The sequence below is a fragment of the Gossypium hirsutum genome, chromosome A07 (genome assembly GCF_007990345.1).
Source record: "Gossypium hirsutum isolate 1008001.06 chromosome A07, Gossypium_hirsutum_v2.1, whole genome shotgun sequence".
Taxonomy (NCBI): Eukaryota; Viridiplantae; Streptophyta; class Magnoliopsida; order Malvales; family Malvaceae; genus Gossypium; species Gossypium hirsutum.
The window spans coordinates 1,528,405-1,542,116 of NC_053430.1; the positions used below are offsets into that span (position 1 = coordinate 1,528,405).

The 13,712-nt window shown below is 30.3% G+C and overlaps 2 protein-coding genes across 3 annotated transcripts; one reads left to right on the top strand and one right to left on the bottom strand.

The window, feature by feature from the left end:
- The first annotated feature begins 1,251 nt into the window (after positions 1-1,251).
- LOC107932251 (protein phosphatase 2C 77) lies at positions 1,252-4,264 on the top strand. The gene is made up of 4 exons (XM_016864220.2): positions 1,252-2,679; positions 2,813-3,148; positions 3,234-3,339; positions 3,715-4,264. Exons 1-4 carry the CDS (start codon positions 2,041-2,043, stop codon positions 4,047-4,049), a joined length of 1,416 nt encoding a protein of 471 aa, XP_016719709.2. The 5' UTR covers positions 1,252-2,040; the 3' UTR covers positions 4,050-4,264.
- An 832-nt stretch (positions 4,265-5,096) lies between these two features.
- On the bottom strand, positions 5,097-10,115 carry LOC121231956 (mitogen-activated protein kinase kinase 2). Of its 2 annotated transcripts, none has more exons than XM_041117115.1 (10): positions 10,021-10,115; positions 9,722-9,895; positions 9,524-9,608; positions 8,933-9,079; positions 7,696-7,920; positions 7,438-7,620; positions 6,666-6,889; positions 6,502-6,547; positions 6,303-6,402; positions 5,097-5,533 (listed from the first exon to the last, which is right to left on the bottom strand). In XM_041117115.1, exons 1-9 carry the CDS (start codon positions 10,035-10,037, stop codon positions 6,313-6,315), a joined length of 1,191 nt encoding a protein of 396 aa, XP_040973049.1. In that variant the 5' UTR covers positions 10,038-10,115; the 3' UTR covers positions 5,097-5,533; positions 6,303-6,312. The 2 variants fall into 2 exon arrangements, with proteins under 2 accessions (XP_040973049.1, XP_040973048.1); XM_041117114.1 differs by having other exon boundaries at positions 5,097-5,540.
- Between the last annotated feature and the right edge of the window lie 3,597 nt (positions 10,116-13,712).

Below are 13,712 nucleotides of genomic sequence, written 5' to 3' on the forward strand. Positions count from 1 at the left end.
TAGTTATGGTTTGAATCCCTTTGCTATATTAAATTTTGGGATTCGATCTCTTTAATTTGGCGTGATTTAATCCTTTAACTTTTATAACGTTATTAGTATGTTTAAATTGATAACGTCATTACTTATTTCTATTGAAGTGAAGACATGATTTTATTTTTAAAACAACAATTTTTTAGGGAATAAAAACAATTATCTTAAGCATAGATTGACATGAAATTTATTATTAATTGGACATGATTGATTGGATTTTCACTTGATCTTATATAATCGTTTTGTCCACAGTAGCTAAAGATATCATCAGCTTTAATCAACTAATAACATTATAAAATTAGAAGGACAAAACTATGCAAAATAAAAGATCAAATCTCAAATTTCAACACAACAATACTAAAATTGTAATTAGACTTATCATGCAAATCAAATGACTTTACCTATCTAAAAAATCAGTTTAAATATGATGCATTTTCTTTTTCTAACACATAAGAATTAATAACTATTCTCGAATACCTCAAAACTAAGTTAACATTACATATAAAAGGAAAAAAATCGAGCCATACATAAGATTCATGTAGAGGTGTTTATGGGTCGGGTCTTAATAGAATTTTAAGTCCCTTTTTTTAGACTCAACTCGATCTGAAAAATGGGTTTAAATTTTTTTTTAAGTACGGTCTGGATGAAAATGCTAAAATTTGAGCCTGGCCTGACCAGCCTGTACTAAATTTTTTTTATATTATTGTTTTTATATAAAAACAATTTAAAAAATATAATACAATAAAAAACATTAAAATAAATTTTTCCCAACAAATTAAAAATAAATTAAAAATTATTTATACTTAAATAACACTAATATAAATGCAACTTAGCAAGTAAATACATTTAAAATAGTAACAAAATTAACAATAAAACAAGAGTTATACAATATCCAGATAATAACAACAAAATAGTAACAATAGAATTGCGAAACGACACCAAAACAACACCAAAAAAAAATTGTTTTTTTTACAAATTCAAGCTGGATTGGGGCCGAAAAAGCTTATCCAAGACTCGACCCGTTAGAAAACGGATCCCATTTTTCGGGCCAAGTGGCTTAACCTATGATCAGGTCTAGTTTCATGATTCAATTGAAATATTTCAAAATTTAGTACCCAATCCAAAATTCAACCATAATTCAGAGGACTGTAATGAAAATAACCAATTTAAAATAATTGTTGGGGATATTTCAAACTTTTTATTTTTTCTTCATGAGCATACGTGTAGATTCTTTAGGTTAGTTTAATTCGTTTCTCTAACATTATCTAATGTTTCTTTGTCGACTAATATAGGACAGGTGTTCTTCTTCATTATGTTCTTCCTCCATTTTCTGGCATCCATCATTTTCACTTTCTTCTTTTTCTTTTATTTTTATATTTTTATATTTTTAATTTTTTTTTTTGGGTTTAAGCTCTGATATATTTCAGTGTTTCATACAATCAAGCAACTCTCACCTTCATAAACGCTTACAGTTTGTTTGTTCTTAAATTCTTTTACGTGTCCTTTGTGCTTTAAAAGAAATTTTCATCACAGGTGAAAAGATTAGTTAGTGACTCATCTTTGCTTTTTGGAGTGGAACGAAGGCTGACTTAGGCATAAGAAACACACCAAACCTTGCATGAGGCTGTTATGAATTGCCTTCCTTACAGGAAATGCAATTTTATTATTTTTTTCCCCCACTTTTTCATGATCTCTCGTCTGCTTTTTAGTTCTTTGAATTTGTTCAAAGTTAGGATTTAAAGAACTATTTTTTTTTTTGGATTTTTTCATCATATATTTCCCGTTGCATAGAGATCAAAGTCTTAAAAGATTTGGTAAAAAAAGAAGTCACCCACCATCTGTTCGATCTTTTTACTAAAAGGAAGTCCAGATATGAAAGTTGTATTTTTTAGAATATAGAGACATCCAACTTGTAGGTTTTTATAATTTCAATTTGTAATTTCATTCTTAGGGATTGTATATGATTGAATAAGAAAAGGGTGGTTAAAAGTGATGAGTAAATAAATTTGAATGATGGAAGAAGTATCTGGTCCTTGTGCTGTTAGTTTAGTTGAAGTGATTCGAAATAATTCGAGAACGACGACACGCGCCGCCGCCGTCGTTAATGGTTGTAAACTTGTTGCGGAGAAGGGGAGTTTGTTATCGGAAAACGAATCGGATCAAACTTGTAATAGAGGGGATGATAGGGTCGTTGAATTGGATCGAGTCAAGTCGGATGATAGTTGTATTTCTAGAGAATATAATCAAGGAAATGAGGAAGATGGATCTATATCATCTACTCAATTTGTAGCTAGTGATATTAGTAGTATATCTGTTGAGGAAAATTCTGGCTTAGAGGTTAATTCCGGCAACAAGTCCGACGAATCCGATAAGAAATCATCGGAATCGGACTCGTTCCTTGACGTACCGCAACAAAAGAAGGTAAGAAAAACAGAAACCAAGTGTCTGTTTGAATTAGGAAACATGCCCCTTTGGGGATTTACATCCATATGTGGTAGGAGACCAGAGATGGAAGATGATTTTGTGGCTATACCTCAATTTTTGCGAGTCCCTAGTCAAATCCTCAAAGCCGAAAGTGTAACAAACGGGATGAACCGTGACCTAACGGCTCATTTCTACGGTGTCTACGATGGACATGGAGGGTGTCAGGTATGCTTGGGTTTCTATCTATCTATGTATCTTGCACGTAATATGCATGTAGGAAATATGATCCATTGCTATATCGGAACTCTATGTGTTATTCTGAGTTGGTTGATCTAAAAGGAGACGATTTCTTGCATAGGTTGCGAACTATTGTCGTGAACGTATGCATTTGGCTTTAGCCGAGGAGATAGAAAAGGCGAAATCCTGTATCCGCGAGGGAAATATCAGGCACGATTGGCAGGAGCTATGGAAGAAAGCGTTCTCCAATTGCTTCATCAAAGTCGATGCTGAGATCGGAGGAGTTTGTAACGGTGTGAATGATACCGATAACAAACCTATTGCCCCCGAAACTGTCGGTTCAACCGCTGTAGTTGCGGTTGTTAGTCCAACTCATATAATCGTCGCCAATAGTGGCGATTCGAGGGCAGTTCTCTACAGGGGAAAACATCCGATGCCGTTATCAGTAGACCACAAAGTAAGGCATGCTTATTTCAAGTTATTTTTCCGCAAGACATACAATTTTCAAAGACATTGTTGTTTATATTGAGCCTTTTCTACAGCCTGATAGAGAAGATGAACATGCAAGGATAGAAGCTGCAGGAGGCAAGGTCATACAATGGAACGGATCTCGTGTTTTAGGTGTTCTAGCAATGTCAAGGTCCATTGGTACGTCTTTACTATCAATAAAAGTATCGTGGAAGCCCTAGTATTAAAAAAATGGACAAATTAGTCTTTGTACATTAGATCAAAGAGCAAATTAGTCTTTTTATTAAAAGTTTCATCCATTTCTATTGTTAAAAATTGGTTACTGTTTGATTATTCTATCAACTAAATTAGTTTTTAATTATAGAAATGGATGAAATTTTTAACAAAAAGGAGTAATTTGCTCTTTCAATTAACGTACAAGGACTAATTTGCTTTTTTTTAGTAGGAGGGGCAAAATTCAACCCAACTCCCAGTACAGGAGCTTTCATGATACTTTTTCCCCTTTCACTGGACTCAAAACATTTCGATTTCTAATTCCGAATCCTTTTTGTTCAGGTGATAGATACTTAAAACCATGGATAATTCCCAATCCAGAAGTAATGTTTGTCCCTCGAGTCAAAGAAGACGAGTGCCTTATCCTAGCCAGTGACGGGTTATGGGACGTAATAAGCAACGAGGAAGCTTGCGAAGTGGCTCGGAAACGGATCCTCCTTTGGCATAAAAAGAATGGTGATAAATTACCTGCAGAAAGAGGTGAAGGAATTGACCTTGCTGCTCAATCTGCAGCAGATTATCTCTCAAAGCTTGCTCTTAGTAAAGGAAGCAAAGACAATATTACAGTCATTGTCTTGGACTTAAAAGCACAGAGAAAATTTAAGAAGAAAACATGACGGCAAAAGGGTACATTAAAAATCTCAAAGACCCTTTTTGACACATATATATTGTTGTGTTCTATATCATAAGGCTTTTCTTTTGTTCAAATGATAGAAACAAATGCATATGATTTAAGCCAAATTAACCTTTTTACTTGGCTTATTTGTAATGTTAAAAATGTTTATCTTTGTATACTGAATCATGCAATATATATACTCAATTAACTTCTTAATGACCGGGAAAGTCAGGGTAGAGTTGGAAGTGTTGTAAGTGAATCGAGTTGAGTATATATATTCAAACAAAGATAAACTTTGTTAAAAAAAGTTAAGCATTTACTAAACGCTCCTTTGGATTTGCCTCTAATGTTTTGAATTTTTAAGTGAACATACAAGGTAAAGTACGGTAGAAAATTTTATATTAAAAGTTGGATTATATTTTGCTCTTTTAATTTAAAAATTATAGTTAGATTAAAGAGTAAAGTAATTATTTTGTTAAAATTTTATTTATTTCTACTATTAAAATTGATCTCTATATATCAAAATAAACTACATTCAAGCAAACTCAAATGATTAATGAGCTTGTTCAGTGTAATTGAGCTTTTACCGAGTTTTTTTTTAGATTTAGTTTTATTTTTTAGAATTTAAGTGAACATATGGGTAAAAATACAATATAGGCATTGTATTGAGTGTTGACTTACATTTTGCCTTCTTTACTAAAAAAAGGGGACAAATTAGTTATTGCATATTAAATCATAGAGCAAAATATTCATTTTTATTAAAATTTCATTCATTTCTACTATTAAACATTGGTATGGCTGATAGAATAACCAGATAGATACACTTGATGTGTCTTGTGTACTTTATTCTTACGTATAGATATCAACTTTTAACCATAAAAATTGATGGAAATTTTAACAAAATAATCATTTTACTCTTTGATCTAATATATAGAGATTAATTTACAATTTTTTTAATTAAGAGAGCAAAATACAATCCAAATCTTAATATAAAAGTTTCCATGATAGTTTTACCGAACATATGGATAGAAGAAAAGGCAAACAAAGGAACCAAATCAAGGGCCAAGTTGATTGGCATATAATACTATGGATTTGATGATTTATACATGTTTTGCAGTCAAGCAGCTCTTCGAGGTTAAAACCCTAAATCCTAACAATACATCCATACACATTGTTGCTACAGAGATTGTCAAATTTATTCTTCATCCAAGAATCAACCAGAATATGGCTAACACACAACATTATCTTTCAAATATGGGAATATTAACACACAGCAATAAGTTTTACCTCCGATCCGATATTCAACTCATCTGGCAATGGAACTTTTTTTATTTTCTTTGATGCTTAACTTCGGGCCTTGCCATCATGACGGCTGCTCGAATAAGTCCTGCACTTTAGTGACAACGAGAACTAAAAATCGTCCGTAGTTCTAAAACTTTGGGTTTTGTTGACATTCTTTCAGGCCCGATCGGCTATTTGTGCAGCCTGAACTCTGTCAAGAAGAAGGTAACTGTTGGTTTTGATTTGAACAGTTACTTGCAATCGAAGCATGAATAGCTCCTCTTGTTTTCCAAGCACAAAGATAAAATATTTAAAAAAAAAACCTTTTTAAGGGTAAAAATACTATGAAGCCCTTATACTAGAAGTTAAGTTGTATTTTATTCTTTTTACTTAAAAAATTGATAAAGTAATCATTATACATTAGATCAAAAAGTAAATTTGTCAGCTGGGGTAGCTAACAGAACAATAAAATAGTTTTACATGGCATGACATGTGTATCTTATTCTGATATATATGAACCAATTTTTAACAATAAAAATAAATAATTTTTTATAACAAGAGGACTAATTTGTTCTTTGATCTAATGTGGACTAATTTACTTTTTTTTTTTAGTAGAGGGGAAAAATGTAGTCCAATATTTAGTACAAGAGCCTCTAATATAACCCCTTTTAAGGGAAAAAAAGAATTAACAAGACTCAAACCCCCAGCCCCGGTTTAAAAGGCATGGAGCACTTTATCACCAATTTCATTATTTGTATCCTAAGCTAATACCATACATGTATGAAGCAAAGACAAGATAGTTTTCATTTCATCAAAGTGAAAACAAGTTCTTCAACAATAAGAAACGAAAGCCTTATGACCGGTTCCAGATCAAAGTATTTGAACTTTTAATTCCGAAGGCCGAGTCCTGAAGTAGAGGATAACAATCCCATATTTAGAAAATTTATACCATCAAACCTAAGCATAGACATACCACTTAAGTTCTAAAGTTGTGCGAGTGGCGATCCGGAGTTGTTGAAGTAAGACGAGAGGTCCACGTCCAAGTCATTGTACATGTTCAAGAATGGAAGTGCCTACATTCACATTGAAACTCACATGTAAACATATATGTAATGAATTTCTTGATGCTTGAAACAATGGTGTGCCATAGACGAATCCGGACGTTTAAATACCAGCAATTCGGGTGCCGACTTTCTTTCTTTCGGGTCCTTTCGTACACTGCCATGGATAAAAGAACCCCAAGGTCGGGTGATGTAAACTCGTATGGTAAAAAAATTCAATAAAATCCAAGTGAAAAAGAAAATAAACGAGCAAAATTCGGGAGAAACGATCTAACCATGCAGAAATAAACGAGCAAAACTCGGGAGAAAAATCATTTGAAGGTGCAGAAGGTGGTGGCTGTTGAACAATTTGTTCCATGAGCTCATAAAAATTGGTCCATCCTTCCGCCTGGTCGGGTGGGGAATACGGGAACTCACCAGTTGCACACTCAAGCAACACTAGCCCCAAGCTCCAAATATCACTTTTATTGCCATAATTACCGCCAATAATTCTCTCAGGCTAACAAATTAAGTATATTAGAAATTAACAAGCTAACATAAATTTTGAACAAATTATAGTAAAATAACATTATTGATCTACTAATAATTTGAATTAAGGAATAGATTTTAGAAGGATAAAAGTAATATGGAGATCTTTGTACTAGGGATTAAATTAAATTTTATCCCTTTACTAAAAAAAGAACAAATTAATTTATATACATTATATTAAAGAGCAAACTAGTCCTTTTAATTAAAAATTTCATCCATTTTTATTGTTAAAAATTAATATGATTGGTTGATAGAATAACCAAATAATTACACGTGACGTGCCATGTGTACCTCATTCTGACATATATAAACTAATTTTTAAGAATAAAAATTTTTAATTGAAATAACCAATTTACTCTTTAATATAATACACTCCATAATACTTTTACTATACTAAAAGCTTTAAATGATATCCTGTTCAATTGTAAGAATCAAGTTCATAACATTGTAAATGCTATCACACATACAATCGTATTCAATTTGATGGGATTTATTGATCTTAAAAGGTAAGTTACTTACCGACATATAGTTGTACGTTCCAACAAAAGAGCTTGCTAGTCCCGAGGTGCTTGTCATTATTGCACTAACACCAAAGTCAGTAATCTTGACTTCTCCTCTATGATTTATTAACAGGTTAGACGGCTTTAAGTCGCGATGGATAATGTGTTTTTCGTGATGAAGATAGATCAAGCCCTTGAGCACCTGCGTTAGCGAGAGCCATCTTCAAAATGCATACCGAAATAACTTGATATAGTTCGAAGTTTCGAGTGTACCAACCTGCTTACATATTGCAGCAAGATAGGGTTCGGGAATGGATTTAACATTTTTCAGAAAATCTGCTAAGGATCCTCCATCCATATACTCCAAGATGATCGAAATGGCACCGTTGTTAAAGAAAGACTTGTAACAAACAACAACATATGGACACTGAGAGGATTGGTTTATTTTCAGTTCTTTTGCTATCTGCTTGCGAGCCGACTCCTCGATATTCATTTGAATAACCTGATAACAATGGAACAACAATATCTGCTTCAAAAGAATGGCTTCTATGATATCAAGAATTCATAGCGGTAACAAAACCAACAACAGTTGCCTTTCTATAACAGGAAATACATCAATTCTGTAACCCAAATCACTCTACGTATTTTGCATCAATCCACTTCGAATGGTAGGTGCATGCTCACAGTTAAGTAGGACAATCGTGATAAATGCCTACTTCATCCGAACTGTAAGGACAATCGTGATAAATGCCTACTTCATCCGCCCTGTCGGACTTCTAAGATCACTATTTTACCCCTTATAATCTTTAAATGTATTTTTTATATATTTAGTATACATATATAAGAGTCATAGATATGTGAATATGTTAGACATACTTTATATATTTATATTATACATATATACTAAAAAATTATATATCAAAATTATGTTTATGAATAAATTAAAAATACATAATGCTGTTATGGATATATAAAAGAAAGGGTAATTTGTACTAGTAATCACCCAACTATTAATAAATTTCTTCTTTGATCATTTAATTATGAAAAATTACGAAATGATCATCAAATTATTCAATTTTTCTTTCTTGGTCACCCAAATTATACAATGTGTAAATGTTGAGGGTTAGATATTTTTAGAATTAAGATTAAATTGACACAATATATTAATGTTGAGGGTTAAAATTGCTATTATACCTATTTTAAAAGTTGCCCTATTAGTCAATTGGTGAAAAAAAGAAGAAGACAAAATTGAATAGTTGACCACCCATTTAATAACATTTCATAGTTCATAGTTGAGTGAATAAAAAAATATTTACTAATAACTGAGTGACTACTAGTGGAATCTACCTAAAAGAAATCTATGGACATGAATGCTTTCTATGCAAAACCAGGGCGGAGGTTAATGAAGCAATCCCTGCTTCACCTATCCCAAATTGAATTATATTGAAAGGGCAATAATTTTTGCTTCTAAAGAAACAAACATAAAGTGTTAAACCAGGCATTTTGACAAATACCTTTAATGCAAAGAACTGGAGAGTCCATTTGTGTTGGACCAATTGCACAATTCCACCATTACCTTTGCCAACAACTTTAATCGTATCCATATCTTCCAAATTCAACCGATTGTCATTTTCAGCTTCTGATGGCTTAATTAGCGAAGGCTTTGAAAAAGAAAGAAAGAAAAGAAAAAGTTACAAAATTTTGAAACCGGAAAATAACAAATCAAGCTTATGTAAAGCAACCCGGCAATACATTTAGAAAAAAATCTGAATAATAAAAATCTCTTTTTTAAAAGGTCAAGATGTGCTACTAGTCCCTGTACTTTGGTAAAGTTTAAGATTTAGTCCCTATACTTTTCTTTTAATTTAAAAAATTCTAATCCAATCAATTCATAAAAAAACATGGTAGCCTAATCAATGTCATTGACAAATTTTGATATAAATTATTAATAAGTTTGATAATTGAATTAAGATGTTTAAACAAAAAAAATAAGAGAATTTTTTTATTTTTTAAGTATAAGCCATGAGGAATAAATCTCAAATTTTGTAAAAAAGTAGAGGGAATAACAGCATATTTTAACCAAATTTCGTTTTGAAGAATCATACAAGTTCATGCTCGGATTGAGAGAGAATTCGAATTCCGTCCTTGTTGATGAGGAGATCACCGTCTTTGAACGTACCACTTTGTGTTCTGAAATGGAAAAAAAATCATCACCAAAATAATTTTTTTTAAAAAATAGTATCAAGTTTGAAAAAAAAATAAACAAATAAAAGGACGTCGTAATAATTAAATTAAGAGATTACAAGAATTTAGCGAAGGAATCGTCAGGTGGAGGAGGAGAAAGAGAGAGCTTCAAATTAGGGATTAAAATTCCCTTTCCTTTCTTCATCATTCCCGCCCCCTTTTTTTTTTCCTTTTCTGATTGCTCTTTGTTAGCTGAGGGGGTGACAATGAAGTCTTCCTTTCTTATAAATGATCTTAGATTTTACACGGAAGAGGAAAAAGAAAAAGAGAAAAATTAGTGTTTTGAAATTAAAATTATTTAAAAAAAATTAGAAGGTGGAGAGTGTATTCATGGTTGATGAAGAGGACCAGTCTCTACCTTAACATATAGAACATCCACGAGGAAGATGACTTGACTTCATTTTCCCTTTTACTTTTCTTTAATTTCCCCGCGCCTTTTTCTTCTTTTCTTTTTCTTTTAATTATCTTATCCTCAATATCATATATATAATTAAGGGTAAACTAAACTTTTAGTAAATTTATATTTTAGTTACTCAACTTCAAAAAGTTATAAAATGATCATTGTATTATTTAAAAGTTTTTATTTAAGTCACTGGGTTGTTAACTTTTTTAAAAAATTCAGCTGGTGAATACAAGCAACAACTCGACAATCGGTACGATGGATCAATACTCATCGACGAGTAGAAAAATATACCTTAGATCTAAGTCAATATGATGATCAGAGTCAGAGATTGGAGAAGAAAATTGTTTAGAGTTTGGTTTGTAGATTTGCGACATTCAAGATATTTCATAAAAAATGAATTTTAGAAGAGAATGGGAATAAGAGCTTTCATTGGTGCAGGCGATGTAAACAGCAAAGGCCATACAACAATGATTTTAACAATTTAGTAACTTAAATGAAAACTTTTAAATAGTTTAATGACCAAAACATGAACTTACTAATTGTTTAGTGACATTAAATATAATTTACCCTAATATATTTATTATATATATAAACTAGTTTTCTTTATTGTATGTATTAATTATATTATATTTAATTATTTCTTAAAAGTTTTCTTAAACCTTGTAGCCTCGGTTAAAAAATTAAAATATAATAATATATAATTTTAAATTTATAATATATAAAGAAAATACATGATAACTTTTTAAATCCGTTTTTTCTTTTTGGAGTTTTAAATATTTCAATTGGGAGGATTAGGTTAGTTTTGCTATTGAACTAGAGTTTTAAAATTTTTAAGTTTTTCGATTTGGATCATCTCAGATTTGGACCATTTCAAATTTGAGTCATTCGAGTTTTAGTTAAGAGTTTTAGATATGGTTGATTTGGATAATGTTAATTTGGTTTTAATTTTTTTGGTTCATTCCAGTTTGATTTAGTTTTTGAGTCGAGTTTTTGAGTCAAATCAATTCAGGTTCTAGTTACTTTGGATTGGATCATGAGTTAGTAATCGGGGTAATTTTGGGTTTGTGGTTTTCTTTTTGTATTTTCAAGTTCAAATTATTTTATTTTTGAATCTTTTTTCTGATCATTTTGAGTTCATGCCATTTTTAATTCAAGTCATTTTTATGTTCACATTGAGCGAATTAAAATTTATTAACTTTTGACTGTAGAATTAAATTGAATTAAATTTAAATTTATATTAATTGAGTTGACTCAAAATATATAACGTTGACTATGCCTTTTTTTTAATTATTTCTTGCAATTGTTTTAGAAAATCATTTCTATTCATATAAATTTAAATATTGAAAACTACTCCTCATAATTAGTTTAATCAATCCGATTGAACCAACAATTTAAGCTTTTTCACAAGTTTATAGTGTTTTGCACTATTTTCGATCATTTATCATTGGTCAAACCAATCGAATTATTAATTCTCGATTTAATAGGCCAATCGAATTTCATCCTAAAAACCTAAATAATGTTTTTTTCCTGAAAATAAATCCAATATAATTTGTTTACTACTTGTAATTTTTTAAAGCAAATATATTATAATTGTAAATGTGAAACACTATAAGTTATAAGTGTAAAACCAACCTTAAAAAAAGTCATAATGCATGCAAAGTAGTAGTTGAAAAGAACACAAATTTATTAAGTTGGATTATTATTATTATTATTATTATTATTATTATTATTATTATTATTATTATTCACATCGACTAAAGTCAGTAGAATCAAACATATGTTTGACAATAAAACCAATGGAAGACATAATTAGGTTAGCATTGCTGTCTTTTTACACAAAATTAGAATTATTTCCACAAAGATCAATTTGGCGAAAGGGAAATTAAAAAGAAAAAAAAATGGATTCCGGTACACGACAATAATTAATTAATTAATTAATTAATTCAGATCCTGAATATTTAAATAAATTAAATAATAGTTTAACTATTGAAATTGTTACGATTTTATGTTTTTGACAGAAAATATAAATAATATTAATAATTACGTGGTGTATTAATAATTAAATTTTGACAGAAAATATACATAATATTAATAATTAAGCTAATTTTTTAAAATAAAATAAAAAATTTAATTTGTTTAGAAATCTAAATACTTGTTAGCTGGCCCGCCTGTCCAAGTCAATAAAAGAAGAGGTTTGGATTTTTTAGGCTTTTTTTAAGTAAAAAGATGGTGGATGTCTTTGTCGTAGAAGTAGATTTATTTTACCTTTTTTTTTAAATTTGATAAATTAATATATGTACGTTAAATCAAATGATAGTATGATTATTTTGTTAAAACTTTTACTTATTTCTACAATTAAAAATTAGTTCATGTACATCACATGAGGTACATATGTCATGTCACATAGGGTCAGAGCTAGATATTTTAGATTTTAGGGTCAAATTTTTTAAAATTAAAACGTTTATAGTTGTAACAACCCGGTTTTGACCCTAATCAGAATAGTGGTTTCGGGACCACAAATCTGAATCAGAAAAATATTTTAATATTATTTTGTGTGTTTATTTTGTGTGCATTCGATGGTGTGAAATTTTCGTGTTTTAATTTCGTTGTTTAAGTGTCCGATTTAATTAAAGGGCTTAATCGCATAAAATAAAAATTTGATGGCTAAGTATGAAAGTGCTTAATTATTTTTATCTTTATAATTTGGAGGTTTCATGTTGAAATTTAGCCAATATTAATGGTAGTGGACGGCAATGATGGCTATTATATATATTATATATATATTAATTATAAAAGTAAATAACAATGATATAATATATTGAAAATAATAAAACTTAAAGATAAAAAAAAAAGCCATGCATGTTGTCTTTCTCATTGCCGAATATACAAAAGAAAAAGAAGAAAAAATAGCAAGCTAGGTTCGGCCCTTATTTTGCTTGATTAAGGTATGTTTTTGCTTCGGTTTTTGATGATTTTTACGTTTTTGAGATCGTTGCTTTAAATACTTCAAAATCCATGTCTTAATTTTGTGAATTGATGAATATTTTGAATTATGCCATTGATGAATATTTGTGTTTTGGGATGTTTGATGATGAATAATGGAAGATATGTCTTAGATTAACATGTTTTGTATTGGTATTTTTGATGAATTTGAGTATTTAGGGCTAAATTGTGAAAATAAATTTTTGAGGGACTAAAATGTGAAATAAATGCAATGTGTGGACTTGTATGAGAACCATGAATATTCGGCCCTTGTGTGTTATGGGCAAATTTTGTGTATTTTGTGTTTTGTGCAAAAAGGACTAAATTGCAAAAAGTGCAAAATGTTAGGGGCAAAATGGTAATTTTCCCATTTATGTATTGTTGGACTCAAATGAATGTTTTGATGAATAAAAAGGTTAAATTTGACTATGTTTAGATCAAGGAACGAAGAAAACGAATTTGGATCGGGGGAAGTCGAAGGTAATCGAATAGTCGATCGTGTTTGCTGTTATCCGAGGTAAGTCTATTAGCTATTTAATGTCATAAAATCAGTATATAAATAAGTATATGAGCTGTTTTTGGATGAATTATAATTAAAAATATGATAGTTGAAATAATTAAAAGTATGAGTGAATTATATATATTATGCAAATCTACATCTATAT

What these genes read in the sequence shown, in the direction of transcription:
- LOC107932251 (XM_016864220.2), top strand. Translation starts at nt 2,041, where the DNA reads ATGATGGAAGAAGTATCTGGTCCTTGTGCTGTTAGTTTAGTTGAAGTG. An exon ending in ATGGACATGGAGGGTGTCAG is followed by an intron (nt 2,680 to 2,812) that starts GTATGCTTGGGT and finishes TTTCTTGCATAG; the next exon opens with GTTGCGAACTATTGTCGTGA. An exon ending in AGCAATGTCAAGGTCCATTG is followed by an intron (nt 3,340 to 3,714) that starts GTACGTCTTTAC and finishes CTTTTTGTTCAG; the next exon opens with GTGATAGATACTTAAAACCA.
- LOC121231956 (XM_041117115.1), bottom strand. An exon ending in GAACGTACAACTATATGTCG is followed by an intron (nt 6,890 to 7,437) that starts GTAAGTAACTTA and finishes TTAATTTGTTAG; the next exon opens with CCTGAGAGAATTATTGGCGG. An exon ending in TGCTCGTTTATTTCTGCATG is followed by an intron (nt 6,548 to 6,665) that starts GTTAGATCGTTT and finishes TATCCATGGCAG; the next exon opens with TGTACGAAAGGACCCGAAAG.